Source organism: Rhinoraja longicauda, chromosome 13, assembly GCF_053455715.1.
Source record: "Rhinoraja longicauda isolate Sanriku21f chromosome 13, sRhiLon1.1, whole genome shotgun sequence".
NCBI classification, from domain to species: Eukaryota; Metazoa; Chordata; class Chondrichthyes; order Rajiformes; family Arhynchobatidae; genus Rhinoraja; species Rhinoraja longicauda.
This window is the reverse complement of record NC_135965.1, coordinates 14,334,213-14,354,882: the sequence shown is the minus strand read 5'-3', so window position 1 is coordinate 14,354,882 and position 20,670 is coordinate 14,334,213. Positions and strand designations below refer to the sequence as shown.

At 42.4% G+C, this 20,670-nt stretch overlaps 2 protein-coding genes across 3 annotated transcripts in view; one reads left to right on the top strand and one right to left on the bottom strand.

Annotated features, from left to right (window-relative positions):
• The window catches only part of u2surp (U2 snRNP-associated SURP domain containing), a 76,846-nt gene extending 61,238 nt beyond the window's left edge, over positions 1-15,608 (bottom strand). For both annotated transcript variants that reach the window (XM_078410423.1, XM_078410424.1), the window contains exons 1-3: positions 15,471-15,608; positions 5,559-5,654; positions 2,906-3,020 (exon numbers count right to left, since the gene is read on the bottom strand). In XM_078410423.1, coding sequence (XP_078266549.1) covers positions 2,906-3,020; positions 5,559-5,654; positions 15,471-15,527 — 268 coding nt within the window. In that variant the 5' untranslated portion in view covers positions 15,528-15,608. The remainder of the gene's footprint in view (positions 1-2,905; positions 3,021-5,558; positions 5,655-15,470) is intronic.
• Positions 15,609-15,677: 69 nt separating this feature from the next.
• The window catches only part of pcolce2b (procollagen C-endopeptidase enhancer 2b), a 48,621-nt gene continuing 43,628 nt past the window's right edge, over positions 15,678-20,670 (top strand). The window contains exons 1-2 of the mRNA XM_078410422.1: positions 15,678-15,798; positions 19,804-19,934. Coding sequence (XP_078266548.1) covers positions 19,927-19,934 — 8 coding nt within the window. The 5' untranslated portion in view covers positions 15,678-15,798; positions 19,804-19,926. The remainder of the gene's footprint in view (positions 15,799-19,803; positions 19,935-20,670) is intronic.

The window sequence follows — 20,670 nt, the reverse complement described above, 5'->3', positions numbered from 1 at the left end:
AAATAGGTGCAGGAGGCCATTCAGTCCTTCGAGCCAGCACCACCATTCATTGTGATCATGGCTGATCGTCCACAATCAATAACCCATGCCTGCCTTCTCCCCATATCCCTTGATTCCACTAGCCCCTAGAGCTCTATCTAACTCTCTCTTAAATCCATCCAGTGATTTGGCCTCCACTGCCCTCCGTGGCAGAGAATTCCACAAATTCACAACTCTCTGGGCGAAAAGGTTTCTTCTCACCTCAGTTTTAAATGGCCTTCCCTTTATTCTAAGACTGTGGCCCCTGGTTCTGGACTCACCCAACATTGGGAACCTTTTTTCCATATCTATGATGCCACTTTCAAGGAACTATTTATCTGCACTCTGCTCTGCAACACTCCCCAGAATCCTGCTATTCACTGTGTAGGTCCTGCCCTGGTTGGACTTTCCAAAATGCAACATGTTACACTTCTCTGTATTAAACACTTTCAAGCACTCCTCAGCCCACCTGCCCAACCGATCAAGATCCTGCTGCGTTTTTTGTCAATCATCTACACTATCTGCAATACCACCCACTTTAGTGTCACCTCTAAACTTACACGCCTTGCACATTTTCTCCCAAATCATTGATATGGATGACAAACAACAATGGGCCCAGGACCAAACCCTTGGTCACAGGCTTCCAGTCTGTAAAACAACTTTTCACCATCACCCTGTTTCCTTCTATATACATCTCCAGCTCTGCCCACAATCTTTCAGACGCATCTTCAAAAAACCTCAGATTTGTGAGACATGATCTTCCACATACAAAGTCATGCTGACCATGCCTAATCATCTCCTCTTTATCCAAATGCATGTTTATCTTATCCCTCAGAATAATCTCTAGTAACTTTCTGATCACAGATAATACTCACTGGCCTGTAGTTCCCAGGTTTTTCCCTGCAGCTTTTCTTAAATAGGGGCACGACGTTTGCCACCCTCCAGTCTTCCGACACCTCACCCACATTTAATGATGACTCATTAATCTCACCCAGGGCACCTGCAATTTCCTCTCCAGCTTACCAGTGTGCCGGGATATATTTAAACAGACGCAGGAGATTTGTCTACCTTCATACATATTAGGACTTTCAGCACCCCGACCATAATACTGACTGCCCTCAACACACTTGCATGACAGCCCCAAGTTCCCCAGTCCTCATGTCTTTCTCCACAGTAAAAACAGAGGAGAATTGCTCATTGAGGACCCTGAGCATCTCCTGTGGCTCCACACAAAGTTGACCCCTTTGATTCCCCGAGTAGTTCCACTCTCTCTCTGGTTACCCTTTCCCCCTGAATGTACATATATAACCTCTTGGGATTATCGTTAATATTATCTCCCAGAGCTATCACCTGCCCCCTTTTTAAGCGTGATTCTCAGTTCCTGAAATTGCTCCAGGGATACTTGACCCCAGCGGCCCATATCTGCCCCATGCCTCCTTCTTACTCTTGACTAGAGCTTCAATTTCTCCTTCACTCTAACAAGAACATACAGGTCCTGAACTTTTGTCAGCACACTTTTAAAAATATCCCATTTTCGGGACGGTCCTTTTCCTTGAAGCAACCTGTTCTAATCAACTTGAGAGAGTTCCTTAGTTTAGTTTAGAGATACAGCGCGGAAACAGGCCCTTCGGCCCACCGAGTCCCCTCCAACCAGCGATCCCCGCACATTAACACCATCCAACATAAACTAGGGACAATTTACACATACAACAAGCCAATTAGCGTACATACCTATATATCTTTGAAGTGTGGGAGGAAACCGAAGATCTCGGAGAAAACCCATGAGGTCACAAGGAGAATGTACAAACTCCGTACAGACAGCACCCGCAGTCGGGATCTAACCCGGGTCTCTAGCGCTGCAAGCGCTGTAAGGCATCAACTCTACCGCCGCACCAATGTGGTTGCCCAAATGGTCCAAACAGCACAGGTATTTCTGTCTAATACCTTCCAAGTTGCCCTTGCCCCAATTTGGAATTTTAACTCATAGGCCCATAACCATCTTAAACCTAATGTTCCATCTCTTGGGCAGGCAAATAATTGTTGGCCAACAAAATTTTGACACAGGGTTTCAGAAATAACACAAAATTAAAATATTGATTCTTCCACATTGATCTTTTGGACTTTTTGACAGGATACAATGATCCTTCTAACAACATTACAGGCAAATCTTAATTTGGCTGCAATATATTCACGCAAAAATCTTCACTCACGCCTGCTTTTGTCACCACAAGAAGTTCGACGTTACATAAATCAATAACGAGGTCATGTTCTCACAGACTACCCATTAGCAGTCTCCCTCGTCTCTGGAGTTTTCTCCTCTGGCAAGAAAGGCACAATTGCATCTTCAACAAAATTGAAGGAATTGATATAAAATTTGCAATATCGTTAACCATCATAAATGTTCCAGACTGACGTTTAATAGAACATGCTGTTTATTTCAGATATCCATCAACAGCTTTGCTAAGGAAATGTGAGTGCCAATTATGCCTAATTCTGTGCAGGAATACATTGATCCCAAAATGTATTGTGTTCAAATGTGACAAAGTAGTTAGGGTTACTGGTTAAAAATAATAATAACTTCCTGTCTAAAACAGAAAATAGAGGCAAATACATACTAATAGTCTCAAATAGTTAGTTACAAAACACATTTTGGCAAAACAAAAAGAGCCAATTTTGATTTTTCGTTCTAGGATTATACCATCCTTATATGGGTAAGATAAGTTATTAACTTCTACCACAGGTAAATGGTTTAAGTGTGGACTGGACCATTGTAAAATAATTTGCTTGAAAACTTTCTGGTCAAAAAGAAACATGACATGTTTTCAACAAAGTGACTTTTCATCTTCATTTTGATTTAAAACTGATATGCATAATATTCCAAACTTACCCTTTGTAGCATTTACAATGCCTCCTCTAACAAAAGCTTTTACTTTACTGGAGTCAGCCCCCTCAAAGGAGGCCAAAAACTCTTCATATATCTCTGCTGCGGCCTTCTCATCTTCCTAGGGAGGAAAAACAACTTATTGTTAATCTCTTGTGTAACCAAATTTTGTGCAGATGTATTTAAGATCATTTCGATACCAACACATTCCATTTCATACCAACACACTTTTTATTTCATACCGGTTTAAATAGGGGCATGCATTGCAAACTGCAAAATTTGTTATGCATGCATATAAATATACATGTTAATACAACAGGCTAATAATCACCCAGAATCCAAACACCATAGTTCATAAACCATTACACTTTTTCATTCATAACATTGTATTGTTCCTATTTGCCAGAGGCATACTCTCCAATAGATAGCTGGTAAGGACAATATCAAATCCATACAGATGCAAGTATTCTGCTCTATGACTAATTAGGATGTCTCAAATTGGTGGCAGTTTGCCTCCACTTGATTTTGAGTTTGTTGTTTAAGTAGCTGGGAGAAGGAAATGTGATAACAACAGAGGGGCATTCAGTCATTGAGTTCTATCCAGTAAGCTATGGATCCATGTCCAGAATTTCAGACCATAGGATCGAGAGGCATGTACTAAGTTGTAACAGTATCCTCTCCAATCCAATACCGCCACGTTTCCCCCCACACCTCAAAAAATAAGTCAGCCAACTCCTACGGGAGATAAAAATGATAGACCATTTGAAAACAACTGCATGTGATACTGCCTTGAAAAAGGCTTAAATGAGTCAGATATTTGATTTTTTTTTTAATTGAAAAAACCATTTGTAAAATTTAAATTCGTTTATTTTGCATCCAACACTGAAAGCATAAGAGAGATCAATAGCCGTTCATTGGAACTGTTTCTGAAACTTACCCTGTCCCAATTGCTGCCTGACCTGGTGTGTACTTTCAGCACTTTTTTCTTTTTAACTGAAGGAATGTTATTCCAAATAAGACTTTAAAAATAAATGAATCCCACAAAAAAAGGCAAGGATGAAAATTAATTTCCACTAAGGGAAAGCATACTTATCATGCAATAGTGCAAACCCCATTCCATGACCCACGTTGACCAAATGCTGAAAATGGTCAAAGTTTGTGGGCACTGGAAGCAAGAAAAACAAAAACCGCCAAACCGCTTTCATGCCCTTTTTATTCCTGGGGGAATCCAACCTACAAGACCTCAACAGCAGACCAGGCGGACAAAGTTATCTTGAACTCAACGGTTGTGAAGGCGGATGAAGGCTGCAACAGATCTACCAGCTCCAATCGTCTTGGTTCCCTTGCCATTGGAATTAGTTGATTGATTTGTGAAGGACCGTGTGCTTCTTGGAGTGCAACATCAAGTACACGTTAAACAAACACACGCACTGGTGTCTTCGTTCTGTGAGCAGCACAAAACTTCACTCGACTTTCGGCGTTAGGGGAAGGGCGACGGGAGCAGGCTACATGATGGCTGGAAGCTCCTAGTCAAGAACCGGCACAGAATCAGTGAATACTTGATTCAATCCCTCAAATTTGGACTCATAAGCCACCTGAGAGTTCATAAAATCAACAGAACGTAGACCATCATCCTCAACCTCAAGGGATAGCCACAATGACGATTCCTGGGGGAGGGGTGGTAGAGAATGGAAGCATGAAGGCAGATGCATGGCAGATGCAGTTTAATGTAGATAAATGTTAGGGTATCCACTTTGGTGGCAAGAACAGGAAGGCAGATTATTATCTGAATGGTATCAAGTTAGGAAAAGGGGAAGTACAATGGTATCAAGTTAGGAAAAGGGGAAGAGATCTGGGTGTCCTTGTTCATCACCAGTCACTGAAAGTAAGCATGCAGGTGCTGCAGGCAGTGAAGAAAGCTAATGGCATGTTGGTCTTCATAATAAGGAGTATAGGAGCAAAGAGGTCCTTCTACAGTTGTACAGGGCCCTAGTGAGACCACACCGGGAGTATTGTGTGCAGTTTTGGTCTCCAAATTTGAGGAAGGACATTCTTGCTATTGAGAGAGTGTAGCTTAGGTTCACAAGGTTAATTCCCGGGATGGCGGGACTGTCGTATGTTGAAAGATTGGAGCGACTGGGTTTGCATACACTGGAATTTAGAAGGATGACAGGGGATCTTATTGAAACATATAAGATTAAGGGATTGGACATGCTGGAGGCAGGAACCATGTTCCTGATGTTGGGGGAGTCCAGAACCAGGAGCCACAGTTTAAGAATAAGGGGTAGGCCATTTAGAACAGAGATTAGGAAAATCTTTTGCAGTCAGAGAGTTGTGAATCTGTGGAATTCTCTGCCTCAGAAGGCAGTGGAGGCCAATTCTCTGGATGCTTTCAAGGGAGAGTTAGATAGAGCTCTTAAAGAAAGGAATATGGGGAGAAGGCAAGAACAGGGTACTGATTGTGGATGATCAGCCATGATCACATTGAATGGTGGTGCTGGTTCGAAGGGCTGAATGGCCTACTCCTGCATCTATTGTCTATTGTTATAAACAGATCTGCATATTTCCAACAATTAATATTTAAGTTTTGCAGTTTCTTTCCATTTATTTCTATTGATTTTTCCCAGCATACATTGTGCAAGTCCAAAAGATTCCATACCTTCTTTTTTATTTCCTCTTGCTCTTTCTTACTGAGGGTCCTCTTTGAGGAAGTCATTTTGCCAGTGCTTTGGGTTTTTTGATAATCAAGGGAACTCTAGATAAGAGAAAACACAGACAATGCAATTTGTAAGAACTGTTTGAAAAAGTAAAAATTGTTTTGAGGAAAAATGAGCAGAAAACCCTGAGATAACATTAACACTATAAACTTTACGTCAATGCAATCTCCATACAATAACATAAAAGTCCGTATATCTACATAATAGAAAGCACTGCAACTCCATCAGCATCTATGGAAAGATAAGACTGTCAGATTAGTTCAAACTACTTCTAAACCCAATAAATATTTTTCTTTTGGACATCAGTATTCACATTCTATTTATCTCAAGCCAATGCCCTGATAAAAACAGCATTTAAATCAATTCAGTTCAAATGAAAAGCTACAGTCTTGGACATTCGCTGGCAAAACAGGGTGACCAACGTGGGAGTGCTGGACCAGTCTGGCTTCACAAGCATCGAAGCAATGAGCATAAAGGCCCACCTTTGCGGGACAGGCCATGTGATCCGGATGGATGAATCCCGCATGCCTCATCAACTCCTGTAAGGAGTTCTGTCACAGGGTCAAAGGAACACAGGACGCCCAAAGAAACGGCCTAGTCCCAAAAGAACTGGAAACCAATGCCATTGACAGGACTGGCTGGCGTACAACCACTAGGAAGTCAGTCAGCAGTTTCGAAGACAATCGCCAGGGGACGACTCGTTAGTGCCAGACAGGAGGAAGGCTGCAACCCTAAATCCTCCCACAGCAGCCTTCATGTGCCCCCCACTACTCCCACATACGTGGCTCGCACATCAGACTCATGAGCCATATTCGATCCCACACGACATGAGACTGCGCAACCATGGTATTGTCGTTTACGACGGGCCACTTCTACATCTACTTCATATTTTTCTTATGGACATCAGTATTCGCATTCTATTTTTCTTATACAAATGCTCTAATAAAAGTGGCTTTTAAATTAATTCAGTTCAATTGAATAGCTACATAAAAGCAAACCAAAATGTTGGTCCAAAATGCTATACTAAACCCAACTGTACATACAAAAATCATGACAGAGACAAAAAACAAAGACGTGTTTCTGCAAAGAGTAAATGTAACTGTGCCCATGGGGCAAACATAGAACACTTTGACCCATTCGCGGCGAAGATCAATGGCCCCAAGTCAAAATTGTAACAGCCTTCTGAAGTATTTCATTGACGGTCAAGGCTTGGAAATTAAGAACACTTGGAACCTGTACTGACAAAATTACATTCCTGCCATGTGATTTCCGGAAAAATAAAGCTGGCATTAAACTATTTCCCAGTTTAAATTTTCAGAAAGGTCTTTAGCAATTTTTTTTTAAGTAAAGCCAATGGAATGTTGGCCTTCATAACAAGAGGAGTTGAGTATAGGAGCAAAGAGATCCTTCTACAGTTGTACCGGGCCCTGGTGAGACCGCACCTGGAGTACTGTGTGCAGTTTTGGTCTCCAAATTTGAGGAAGGATATTCTTGCTATGGAGGGCGTGCAGCGTAGGTTCACTAGGTTAATTCCCGGAATGGCGGGACTGTCGTATGTTGAAAGGCTGGAGCAATTAGGCTTGTATACACTGGAATTTAGACGGGTGAGGGGGGATCTTATTGAAACATATAAGATAATTAGGGGATTGGACACATTAGAGGCAGGAAACATGTTCCCAAAGTTGGGGGAGTCCAGAACAAGGGGCCACAGTTTAAGAATAAGGGGTAGGCCATTTAGAACAGAGATAAGGAAGAACTTTCTCAGTCAGAGAGTGGTGAAGGTGTGGAATTCCCTGCCTCAGAAGGCAGTGGAGGCCAGTTCGTTGGATGCTTTCAAGAGAGAGCTGGATAGAGCTCTTAAGGATAGCGGAGTGAGGGGGTATGGGGAGAAGGCAGGAACGGGGTACTGATTGAGAGTGATCAGCCATGATCGCATTGAATGGCGGTGCTGGCTCGAAGGGCTGAATGGCCTACTCCTGCACCTATTGTCTATTGTCTATTATTGTTTTCAGGATTTTTATTATTTGTTGATACGATACAAAATAGTCTGTCTGTCCACCCTCCATTTCATCTCCAAAACAAGGAGCTTCCTGTTTTTCCAGGAATCCAATGATATGATATCCAAAACAAACTCAAAGATACTGACAAAATTACTCCATGTATAGGTAAATAGCTACACATTGCTGCTTAAGGCATGCAGCAGCCTCAGCCTCCACTGCTTCATTTTCTGGCTTCTTCCCAAAGGGATATTTGCCAAATTGTTACATTTAGGATACAAATTAATTAAATTACTTAGTGGATTGACTGCTCTCATGCCAGCTGATATGAAATTAAACCTGCCTTAGATTTACCATCAGGATAAACATCCTCACCGCACTGACCCCTATCAAGTTCCCTAAACAATGTACATTTCAATAAAATCATCTTTCTTTTGAACTTCCAGCCCACTCGACCTTTCCTCTGAGATAACCTCTTCACCCAGGAGTCAATCACCGAAGCTTTAATGTACTGTCTCCAAGTATAATAGATTGAAAAGCGAAACCCTCTGCTGTTCAGTTGTAATAAGACTTATCTACTTTCAAACCTCATTCCTGTTGCAGTAAAGGGTCTCTTTGCATTCTCAAAACACTTGCAGAGCTTTCATGTTACCTTTGCATTTCTAGTAATGGGGGCAACCAAATCGCTTGTAACGGTAAGCCATTTAATTACCATTGTTTTTCTACTCTTCCCACCAAATAGGATTCTGCATTATTCGGCCCCGCTGCAATTCTTTTTTGAAGCCCTGGCCATCCATGCCACTCATCAAGTAACCATTCACAAACCAGTACCCACTCGTCCAGAGAAATAACAGGCAGCAGCAGCAAAATGGTAAATGTATGCAAGATGGCATATATATATATACATGCAACCAGATCAGATATCAACAACCAGGGAAAGCGAAATGGTTGGTGCAGTGTGCTCCCTAGAGAGATGTTTTGGAGAATCAACACATCTCACAATTGAGGGCAGCCAGAGGGCTACAACCTTGCCTCTCGCTCCCTACAAGATGAGAGGCATAGCCGCCATACCCTGAAATATTAACGTAGATTGACATCAAATCCATTCTGGTCCTTGCCAAAGGTCGACGATTGAGAAAGGGCAGCAGGCAGTTCCCAACGGGTGAAGCCAAGTAACTTCATAATTAACAAATACAAAATATTTATAAAAAATGTAGTTTAATCAGTTCCAACCCGTCAAACACAAATGTTAACTGACATTTACAAATTTCTACAAGAAAATCAATTTTAATTTTTGTAATTTTTATTCTCCTTGTCACACATCACCTCTTTAACCACGGGTGAAATTCCAGAATAATGTTGTATGCTTTTAGGAAGGACAGGACAGATTACTGGAGGGGATTCATGAGGACATGATTTACCAGCATTTAGATACAGATTGATTAGGGGCCAGCATAGCATTGTGTGTAGGAAATGATGCCTCACAAATTTGGTAGAATTTTTTTTGAAGGATTGATGAGGAAAGGGCAGTGGACGTTGTCTATTTGAATTTGAGCAAGTTCTTTGACAAAATGGTAGGCTAATCTGGAAGATTAGAGCGCATGGAATCCAAAGTGAGCTAGCCAACTAGATTCAAACTAGGCTTGGATGAAGAAATCAAAGAGTAGTCGTGGGTGTTTTTTCTGATTAGACGCCTGTGACTAGTGGAGTCAGTACTTGGACAACTGCAGTTTGTTATCTACGTTAACGATTTGAATGGTAAGGAAAAAAACAATGTAAATGACATCAAATGTGGTGGTCTTGTGGACAGTGAGAAAGGATATTTGTTTGTAATAGGATCTAGATCAATTGTGAAGGTGGGCCAAGGAATGGCAAATGGAATTTAATCCTGACAAAAGAGGTGTTGAAACTTTGATATGTCAAACCAGGTCAGAACCAACAGAGTAAATGGTAGATGCTGAACAGTGTAGCCAAATAGTGTGCATGGCTCCCTGAAAGTGGGAAATTGGGTGAAGGACTTTGGCATGCCTTCATTAGGAAGGGTATTGACTATAGAAGTTGGGGCATCATGTTTGAACTGTACAAATCATTTTGATGAGCCAACACTTAGTGCAGTTCTGGCCACATAGCTATAAGACAAATGTCATTAAGTTGGAACGGGCTCAGAATGATGTTACCTGGAGTTCTAGGGAGAGGGTGGAGAGCCTGGATTTTTTTTTGATGCATAGGAGGCTGAGGGGTGTCCAAATTCAGATGTACAAGATCGTGTGGGGCAAGGATAAAGTGACCACTGTCCTTTTCCTGGAATGGTGGATACTAATTCACATATCACTGTACCTCAATTGGTACATGTGATAATAAAAGACCTTTGAAACCTTTAAAACTAGAGGGTATCGGCTTCAGGAAAGAGGGGAGAGATTTAAGACAGACCTCGTGGGAAACATTTTCAAAGATCAAGTGTAACTAGAGGGGAAAACCAGAGCTGCTTTACTGCATGAAACTGAATATGTGGATAAGGGTACCAGAAAGAAAATCATTGAATGAGTTTATTTTTCATTCAGTATAAAGAAGACCAAGGAGTTAAGAAAATCATTCTTAATTGTATAAAGACCAAGTTGACTAAAGTGAGTTACTATTTAGCAGAAGTGGACCTGAAGCAAGTGTGTTCCAAAAGATGGGACTCAAATCGAAAGCCACCATTTTCAGGCAAAGTGTACTCAAGGCAAGGATTAATACTTCTTCAGAGCATGTAGACACTTGTCCTCTCCTCATGCGATGCCAGGAATTAATCCGATATACCTTGTGTACTCCCAAAGCAAATACTTCCTACCAAAGGTAAAGAGACAACATCTGTACACAATACTTGGGTATATCTCACTCGGGTCCAGCATAACATCAAAATTACACTTTATCTTTTTTATTTTAAACTCAAATCCATTTGCAATGAAGGCCAACATTTTAATTGCTTGCGCCTCATGTTAACTTTGAGATTTATGTATACATCAATTTTTAATAACTTTGTGTGGTACCGCATTGATTGCCTTTGCAAAATCCAAATACAGCATATGCAATACCTCCTTCTTATCCGTGTTGTTAGTTATAATCTCAAAGCCAACAAATTTGGCGAGAGCTTGAATATTAAATACTTTCTGGTCATAACATAACAGGATGTCTGTGCATATATATGAAAAGTTTGCTACATGAATATTGGATTGACCCAGGCCATTTTCTTTGCATCATGGGAGAATTGGGGAGACTTATCTGAAGTGCACAAACCTATGAGGAGTGAATAGAGTGCATAGTAAGGACCCATTTCCCCAAATGAAATATAAAAAATGAGGGCACATTGATTGAAAAACATGAGTTTGAAGAATGAAGAAAAACATTTTACTCAGAGCAACTTGGGTGTCTGGAACTCACTGTCTGAAAGGAAGATTGAAACAGAAACCTTCACCATGTTTAACAATAGCCGTACATGGAAGTAAATCAAAAGGTCCCAACTTAAAGAACTATAAATCAAGATTGGAAAACAGGAATAAGCTTTTCATAACCACAACCAACTACCTACTGTGCATATACATGATGGCTCGAATGGACCATCTGCATTATAAATTTGTGATTTTATAAAAGCATTGAGTAATTAAATTTTTTAGACTATACACCTAGGTAACATCAACAATCCTGGGTACCACACTAAGATACGTTGGCCTTGAAGGACATTCACCACAGATATACCAGAATTGTATTGGACAAACTAGGATTGTGTTTCCTGGAATTTCAAACAACTGAGGTGATTAGTTAGGATTACCATATAAAGGAAGCCAAGAGGTTAGAACCAAAAGACCTATACCCCATTTCGCACCTTGAAGGAAAAATGGTATTAATGGGAGCCAAGCCTCTTTATTCCGAAAACCATGGCCAATGTTTGGAAAGCCTTTCTTCAAACAGTTGTTGTTATTAAATTATTAATACAAATGAGAATTGATGGATTTTTGTTCAAGGCTATTAATGTAAACGGGGGCAATATTTGGTCAGGTCACTATATTTGGTCAGGTCACAGATCAGACCATGATCCAATTCATTTACTGAATAGACTCAATACTGTGAAAAGCATGCTTCTCCTACCACATTCCTACTGAAACCCAAATTCACTGGGCATGACTAAAGTTTCCAAAAGAGACAAAAAAAGGGCATGCAAATGAGACCTAGAAAGAAATCTATTATGATTAGTTTAGTTTAGAGATACAGCGTGGAAAAAGGCCCTTTGACCCATCGAAACCATGCCAACCAGCAATCCTCGCACATAAACACAATCCTACACACACGAGGAACAATTTAACCAGACCAATTAACCTACAAACCTGTATGTCTCTGGAACATGCAAAGAAACCGGAGTACCCAGGGAAAACCTGTGCAGGTCACGGACAGAACGTATAAACACCGTACATACAGCACCCGTAGTCAGGATTGAACACAGATCTCTGGCGCAGTAAAGCAGCAACACTAGAGTTTAGAGATATAGCGTGGAAACAGGCCCTATGGCCCACCGGGTCCATGCTAACCTACAGTACACTACTTCTATGCTATATAGTAGAGATAATTTTACAGAAGCCAATTAACCCACAACCCTGCACGTTTTTGGAATGTGGGAGGAAACCAGAACACATGGAGAAAACCCAGTCACAGGGAGAACGTACGAATTCCGTACAGATAGCAGGCGTAATCAGGATCAAACCCAGGTCTACGGCATTTTAAGGCAGCAAAACTACTGCTGCGCCACTGTGCCGCCCTAGTGTTTGAGAGATACAGCATGGAAATAGGTCCTTTGGCCCAGTGAAGATAGACGCAGTGTTTTATTATGGAACAATCCCACTGTCTCTGGTGCACATCAATCAGCAAATTTGGCCAAACAGTCACAAATCTTTAACCTTAAAAAGTTTTTTTTTAAAGGAACAAATTACATCGTCAACACTCTTCAAGTGACACCTCCATTAGTCATTTTATGCAAGGCAACTCTCAACACTTCCAGCACAGCATATTTACTTTGCAACCTATTGCTAGTTGAGGGGCCGGTATCTGGCTGGAAGACCAGCTTTAATAAGATCAATAAAGACAATAAGATCATGAAAGGCAAAGACCAACAGTTACAAGATTAGCCAATGGAACACCACATCTTAAAGTCAGGAAGAACCCTACATCACTGGACTGCTTTGCGTATCATTGTAATTTTGCAGAAAAGAATTATCATGACAGAGTAACAAAAAATAATTTAATAGCAATTATATACCCAAAATCAGAACCACCTGCAAATCAAATCTAGAAAGAAAACCCTACAATAAGTATAGAAAGGAATAAACTACATACAAAAATGACTCTTGCAGCCAAGAGTTCAAAGAAAATGTTTAAAGCCAAAATTACTCATTCTCTCAAAATTTGAGGTATATAAATTATGTCCCAAATAGATAAATTAACCAACCCATGGATACAGGTTTCCTTTTGTCCATTCACTGCAAACAATCTCAATTCAACCCGTCTGCTTGTGTTTGTTCTAGACACAACTTGCTTCACAGTTGCTTCACAACCTGTCTCCATTATTGATCAAAGGTTAGCAAAAATGACTACAAACAAACTTAATTTAACTTAAAGATATCCAAAAAGTCAAAATGCTGCATGAATGGTGTAGGAGCCATCATGTTTAGGCTAGCTACTGTTGGCATATTATATTATTTTGCCTAGATATATCTTGCAGTATTATTTTGGACTCTTCGGGGTGGTCATTAGATGCACAGGGTGGTGTACATATATGCGCACAGGGTACAGGAAGGGGCAGGCACAGGGAGGGAAAGAATAGTTCTCACCAAACCAGGGACAGAGCAGCCAGCTACAACTTGCATGCGGAATAAGGAAACCCTGGTATGTTCATCTCCTCGTTCGTACAACTACTTCAATAAATAATCAATTAAACTGGAAATAACGACTAGAAGATCTGTTCTATTAGGTCTGCGTAAGATTACTCCTACTTACCTGTGTAATAATGACAAGTGGAAAAGAGGTCACTGAAAAAGTTGGAGTTTCCATTACAATGTAATTCACTTAAAATCCAAGAACTCCTAACTCATAGAAACATAGAAAATAGGTGCAGGAGGAGGCCATTCAGCCCTTCGAGCCAGCACCACCATTCATTGCGATCATGACTGATCGTCCCTAATCAATAACCTGTGCCTGCCTTCTCCCCATATCCCTTGATTCCACTAGCCCCGAGAGCTCCATCTAACTCCTTGACAATAACAGATTGAATGAAGCACAAACATATCAAAATACAAGCTTGATTTCCCTAGAATACTTCCATCGGCTCTACATTTGAATATCCATAGATTTTATTTCAGAAGTTAACATTCCACCACAACAGTGCAAAAATAGGTCATAGCCAACATAGAACTCTTATGCTACACTTTACAAAACATGACAACCCTTATTTTCTGTTAAAATATTAATGAATTAAAGGTGAGACAAGGGTTCACAATTCCAGTACATCTCCATCAGATTATCCAAAATTATTAAATATCAAAATATTAACAACACAAAAACAAAGATCACACAATATATCTGATCATCTGGTCCAAGAGAAACTGTTCATACTACTGTATCAAGATTGTTGAACCATTCAGGAATTACATCTCATTTGAAATTTACATGCATTTGCTTTACAAAAAGTTTCATTTGGGTTGTTTTTTTAAACACTCCATGCCTTTGCACTTCTTATAGCCTTGCAGACAAACAATTCAGTAATATATTACATGCTCCTGTAGTAGTAAAATTAGAACATTTTACATGATAAATTCTCAATCCATTTAACCAATAAAACTGACTTTTTGTTTCACAGGCACACAAGATCGTGGAATAATGAAATACCCTCCAGTGATTATTCTTCACAAAACCACCCAACTTAGGAACATGGTTCTAGAATATCATGTACAAGAAACAAATGGGGAAGACAGTAAAAAGTCAATTCAATAATTTTGCCACAGCTTACAAATCTATATTTATAAACCCCAGCAAAACACCAGAATACATGATATCAGAACTGAGTTTTTGCAAAACCTTTACAAATATTTATTAAAATGTAACATGACATCAATGAGTAGAGGTCAGATGGCAATGGCTTTGATTTCACAATGAACAGAAACAATTTGTGCCACTAAAGAATAGAAATGAACTGCAGATTACTTTACCTGCCTACAAAATAAAAACCTGTTGCATTAAATCAGGCAAAAAGAACAATAGGATGAGATTGTTCCTAGTGCCACCTCTACATAAAAATGCCCTGAACGTAATTTGCAGATTTTATAACCATTTGTGTTTAGAGGTATATTTAATGAGGGAGAGTGAAATATTCAACCAACTAAACAGATAACGGACTTTGGGAGCCCTCGAAATTACTGCTGGCGCTTTGGCCGGAGAAAGAGCGTGGTAAGGAGTCCAGAGGGGAGTGAAGCTCTGCAGTAGGCCTGAGCCGGCCGAGCCTCAGCCCCCCGGCTCGGCAACAGTTACGTGCGGACACCTGTCTCAGTGAATTCCCACTGAACAGAAGGGCACGACCAAGAGTTCTCACAACCCGAATGATCGGGGCCAGCAACTACCACCGGCGGCGGACTGGTGGAGCGACTCAGTGGCCGAGGAGCTGCCGCCCTCGTCTCCCTCCCCAAGCCAAGCCCAAGGCCCGCTCCTTCCTCGCGTGGAGCCTCCTGTGCCCTGGGTTGAACCGACCTCCATCGTCAACCCAGGTTGAAGAGACGGGGGCAGCACTTCTCGGCCGCACCGAACGCCCGCTCCTCCAGCCCTGCTCACGTCCCGTACCTCACAAGGGCCGCACACGCTGTCTTTCCCCGGGCACAGGGCTGTTTTGTCCGCCATTTTCCTTCCTCACGGGTTAATCGAGCGCAGAGCGAGGACGGGCATAGATGGCGCGGGAGAGGGCGGCGCCGCCGCTTGGGGTCGGTCGGTCGGCCCGTCACGCGACGTGATGTGACGTACGTGACGTGACGCCACTCCCGCCTCTCGCTGAGAACCAGCAACGGTCCCTCCTCGTCTGTCTGTCTGACTGTCTGGGGAATTTACCACAGTTCACATTCTCCGGTCAATGGCCTTTCACCAGAAACCTAAACACCGCGGATGGACCTTGACTGTAAGTTCTGCGTTCGTCATAGCCCAGAGACTAGAATAAAACACAAAAGTGCTGGAATAACTCAGCCGGTCAGGCAGCATCTCTGAAGGACATGGTGGTCAAGACTGTCATATTGTAGGAAGGAACTGCAGATGCTGGTTTAAACCGAAGATAAGACACGAAAAGCTGTCTGAAGAAGGGTCTCGACCCGAAATGTCACCCATTCCTTTTCTCCAGTCTGACCCGCCGAGTTACAACAGCTTTTTATGTCGTATCTTCTGTCATATTGTTCAAGGGAGCAATGACATGTTACTCACTGCAGCATAACAGGCATGTAACACAATACACGTGGACAATATATTTAAAAACATTAATAACCCTAATGATAATGGAAAACGAAAGCCCCATAGGCGACGTTTTCGGTCGGGACCCTTCTGCAGATCTATCCATGTCCTCCACAGATGCTGCCGAACCCTCGAGTTACTCCAACATTCAGAGTTTTACTCAAGATTCCAGCATCTGTAGTTCCTTGTGTCTCCTGGAGTGTTGACTGGCAGTACTGTCATTCTGGCTTGCCTTTTTGAAAGTAAACTGCCCATTCTCTCGAATGAGTTTTTTTTTTTAATCACCTGGGAATATTTTGAAGAACAGCAAGCAGGACAATTGTTCACAGAGTCCTCGCCATTATTTTTTTCTCAATCAATATTATGTGCAAATTTTATACACCAGTCAACGCTCTAAACGAATTTTATTATTATACATTGGTGTCCGGTGGAGGCAGCCTCCAGTGTACAAATTATAAACACCATGTAACTATAAAATACATTGACAAGTCCCATTCGAAAAATATAAATGCAAGTCTTTTTAACTCTTTTACTCTACTATGACTCTGCATGTCCTTCATGAAAAATAGGTCATTTGTACAATCTTTCAAACGTAAAGTGCCAGATCTAATTTCTGGGAAACATTGATTATTTTAATTATATAGCTCAGAAAAATTATGTGTTAGAGCTACGATAAATCTGCTTCCTTGTGTGCTAAATAAGAAGACATTTTTAAGGTAGTGTCCCCACAGTGCAAATTGGTCTTAATCGCTAAAGCAAATCTGTTTATAAATGTCATTTAAAGTTCAAACATGAAATACAAAATTATATGGATCTTTTGGAGTTAATTGTTTTAAAATATGGCCTATGGGGCAAGATTCCCTATTTAATAACCCTAATAGTGGAAAAAGAAAGCCCATTAGGCGACGTTTCGGGATTCCCTTCTTTATACTGACCTATTCACATTTGTGCTTGGAAATGTTAATCATTTAAAAGTATAGAAATAATTTTAAAAACGATAAACCTTTATCAACTTATCTCTCTGCATGCCGTCTTGAGCAGTCCCCCAAAATCAAGGATACTTTGCTTCCACCCTAGTGCTATGAGTTCTGAGGGGCCCTATTTGGGAATTGCAACGCTGAAACATGGGACAGATTGTTGTTGAGGGGCATGAGGGTTGATTGTGATGATTTTCACTCCTTCCTTTGTGTGTACATGCTCCAAATGTAGAGGCTTGAGATGCTCAGCCCTTTCCAGGATCTTTATTCTCCATCCTGAGAGGTGATGTTTTTGGAGCCTGAACCCAGCTGTGTGGATAATTTGGAATGACTGTCAGAGCTGGTTAACTGTAATCAAAGCCTCCACCCATCAGAGCTGGTGAATTGCAATCAAAGTCTTTATAGGGAAGGTGTAGGAAGAAACTGCAAATGGTAGTTTACACCAAAGATAGACACAAAATGCTTGAGTAACTAGGTGGGTGAGGCAGCATCTCATGAGAAAAGGAATAGATGACGTTTTGGTTCGAGACTCTATAGGAAATGTTGACCTTGGAGAGAAGGTGACATTGGTTCAGCTGCTAGTTTTAGGATTTATGGAGGAAGTTTTAATGGTACTTATAGCATGTTTTGAGGTACCTTCTGCAACTATCTCATCTCTCCAGGGCACACAGATCTAGAATCATGCTTGCTGCTAGATTTGGGGTTTTGTCCTGCGTATACCTATTTCCTCAGTTGACTGAAGACACTCGAGTACACTGGAAACAGTAGTGAAGCTCTTCTTCCCCTTCTGCTTTTCTGTAAGATGACTCATGATCTACATTTTCCAGAGACGTATTTGTTTTCGATTATTCAGATGGGATTGATGGTGGGAGTGTTGGTTGATGGTCTTTGTCTTCTTGATGTCCAGTGTAAGGTACTTCAGTGAAGGAGTCAACTTGGAGCACCGTCTCAGAATGTAAACGTAACAAAACATTTGTGTATCAATGCCTGGGGTTGGGTGATCTTCATTCTGGAATGGGGTCATTGAAGGTTGAAGTTAGACACAAAATGCTGGATAAATTCAGCGGGACAGGCAGCATCTCTGGAGAGAAGGAATGGGTGTTGTTTTGGGTCGAGACCCTTCAGTCTGAAGAAGGGTCTAGACCTGAAACATCACCCATTCCAGAGATGCTACCTGTCCCGCTGAGTTACTCCAGCATTTTGTGTATATCTTTGGTTTAAACCAGCATCTGCAGTTCCTTCCTACAGTTTTATAATAGACGTCAGTTGATTGTCTACCTCCTGTGATGGAGACGATGATTTTCAGTTTACTTTGTAACATATTTTAAATGTTACTTCATACAATTTTTGCAGCTGTTTACGTCCAAAACATAGACTTTGTTAATACATTCCTACAGTACAGCAAAATTTGAGAACATTCATGTTTATTGGAAGATGCGAGAAAATATATGTAAGGGAGATCTACAGTTTTGAGTTTGGGAGATAACATGAATTGTAGTAAGTGATCAAGTTTATTGTTAACCATGAAAATAATTCCCAAAATGCTTAATGAGGCTTAAAAAAGAAACACATGAATTCAAAGCTAAAACATCGCTCCAAGAAGATTTTAAAGGAGACTAGTGGACCTGTTGAGTCCCGTTGTTACTAAAGTTTCTTTAGTAACTTGTGTGCCACTCACCCCGGCCCCAGGCGGCCATTGCAGGTCCAAACATCAACCCGGGGACAGGGTCTGAGAGAGCGGGCAACCCGGGAGGGGAGGGGGGGGGGGGAAGAGGGGGGGGGCGTCGAGAGCGGTGTGAGCCTGGTGACCTGAAGAGAGAGAGAGAGAGAGAAAGACGACGAACACAGTGACCCGGGGAAAGAAGCGTCAAGGCCAGGGTGAGTCTGGTAACCCGAGCAGAGAGAAAGGCGCCGAATCCAACATCAGTCCTGAGGAGGGAGAGAGTGGCGCCGCCAAGGGCAGTGTGAACCCGGTGACCTGAGGAGAGGGAAAGGCGCCGAGAGCAAGGCGATCCCGCTGTCCCGAGGAGAGCGAGAGAGAGGGCACCGAGGGCAGGGTGATCCCAGTGACCTGAGAGAGACAATAGACAATAGACAATAGGTGCAGGAGTCGGCCATTCGAGCCAGCACCGCCATTCAATGTGATCATGGCTGATCATTCTCAATCAGTACCCCGTTCCTGCTTTCTCCCCATAACCCCTGACTCCGCTATCCTTAAGAGCTCTATCTAGCTCTCTCTTGAATGTATTCAGAGAATTGGCCTCCACTGCCCTCTGAGGCAGAGAATTCCACAGATCTAATACTTACAGAGAGGCGCTAAGCCCCAGGAGAAACAGCAGGAGGAGAGAGCTTCAGCAGACAGGGCGTCGCGGACAGGGGGAACCCGGTGACCTGAGGGGGAGAGAGGGCACCGAGAACAGGGTGAACCCAGTGACCTGAGGAGAGAGGTGTTGAGGCAAGTGAAGCCCCAGTAGGAGCCAGGTGACATGTGGAGAGAGAGGTGACGACCCGTAGACCCGTTGCCGGCCGGTGAGTCTCCCCCGGGGCCGGAGGCGGGCGAGGGGGGAGAGGAAAGGGGAGAGGGAGCCACCCACCCCGGCCCCGGGCAGCCATAGCGGCGGCCAGTAGCAGGAGAGCGGCTGCAAGGCCTTGCCGCATGTTCGTCCTGCCGGTGGCCATCTTCTTTCACCGTCTCTCTGCCACAGCGCTGCACCACGGGAGGAAGGTCAGGCACGGGGCACTCCGGGACGGGCGCTGGTCTTCTCCGGCAACCCTCCCACAACTGCGCATGCGTGCTTCCGGCGGCCATCTTACCGTTGTGACGCAAGATGAACATGTAAGTATTAGATCAACCCAACTGCGCAGGCGCGGACCCGTTGGGCTCCCATTGTGACATCGAACTCGGAGGTATTACTCCGCAGGCGCGGCTGACAAGCACGGCAAGTGGGAGCGAATTATCAGACAATAGACAATAGACAATAGGTGCAGGAGTAGGCCATTCAGCCCTTAGAGCCAGCACCGCCATTCAATGCGATCATGGCTGATCACTCTCAATCAGTACCCCGTTCCTGCCTTCTCCCCATACCCCCTCACTCCGCTATCCTTAAGAGCTCTATCCAGCTCTCTCTTGAAAGCATCCAACGAACTGGCCTCCACTGCCTTCTGAGGCAGAGAATTCCACACCTTCACCACTCTCTGACTGAAAAAGTTCTTCCTCATCTCCGTTCTAAATGGCCTACCCCTTATTCTTAAACTGTGGCCCCTTGTTCTGGACTCCCCCAACATTGGGAACATGTTTCCTGCCTCTAATGTGTCCAATCCCCTAATTATCTTATATGTTTCAATAAGATCCCCCCTCATCCTTCTAAATTCCAGTGTATACAAGCCTAATTGCTCCAGCCTTTCAACATACGACAGTCCTGCCATTCCGGGAATCAACCTAGTGAACCTACGCTGCATGCCCTCAATAGCAAGAATATCCTTCCTCAAATTTTAAAGTTTAAAAAGTCAATAACATTTAAAATATAACAACAATTTGAACAAAACTTCCTCCAGCACACCGCAGGCCAATG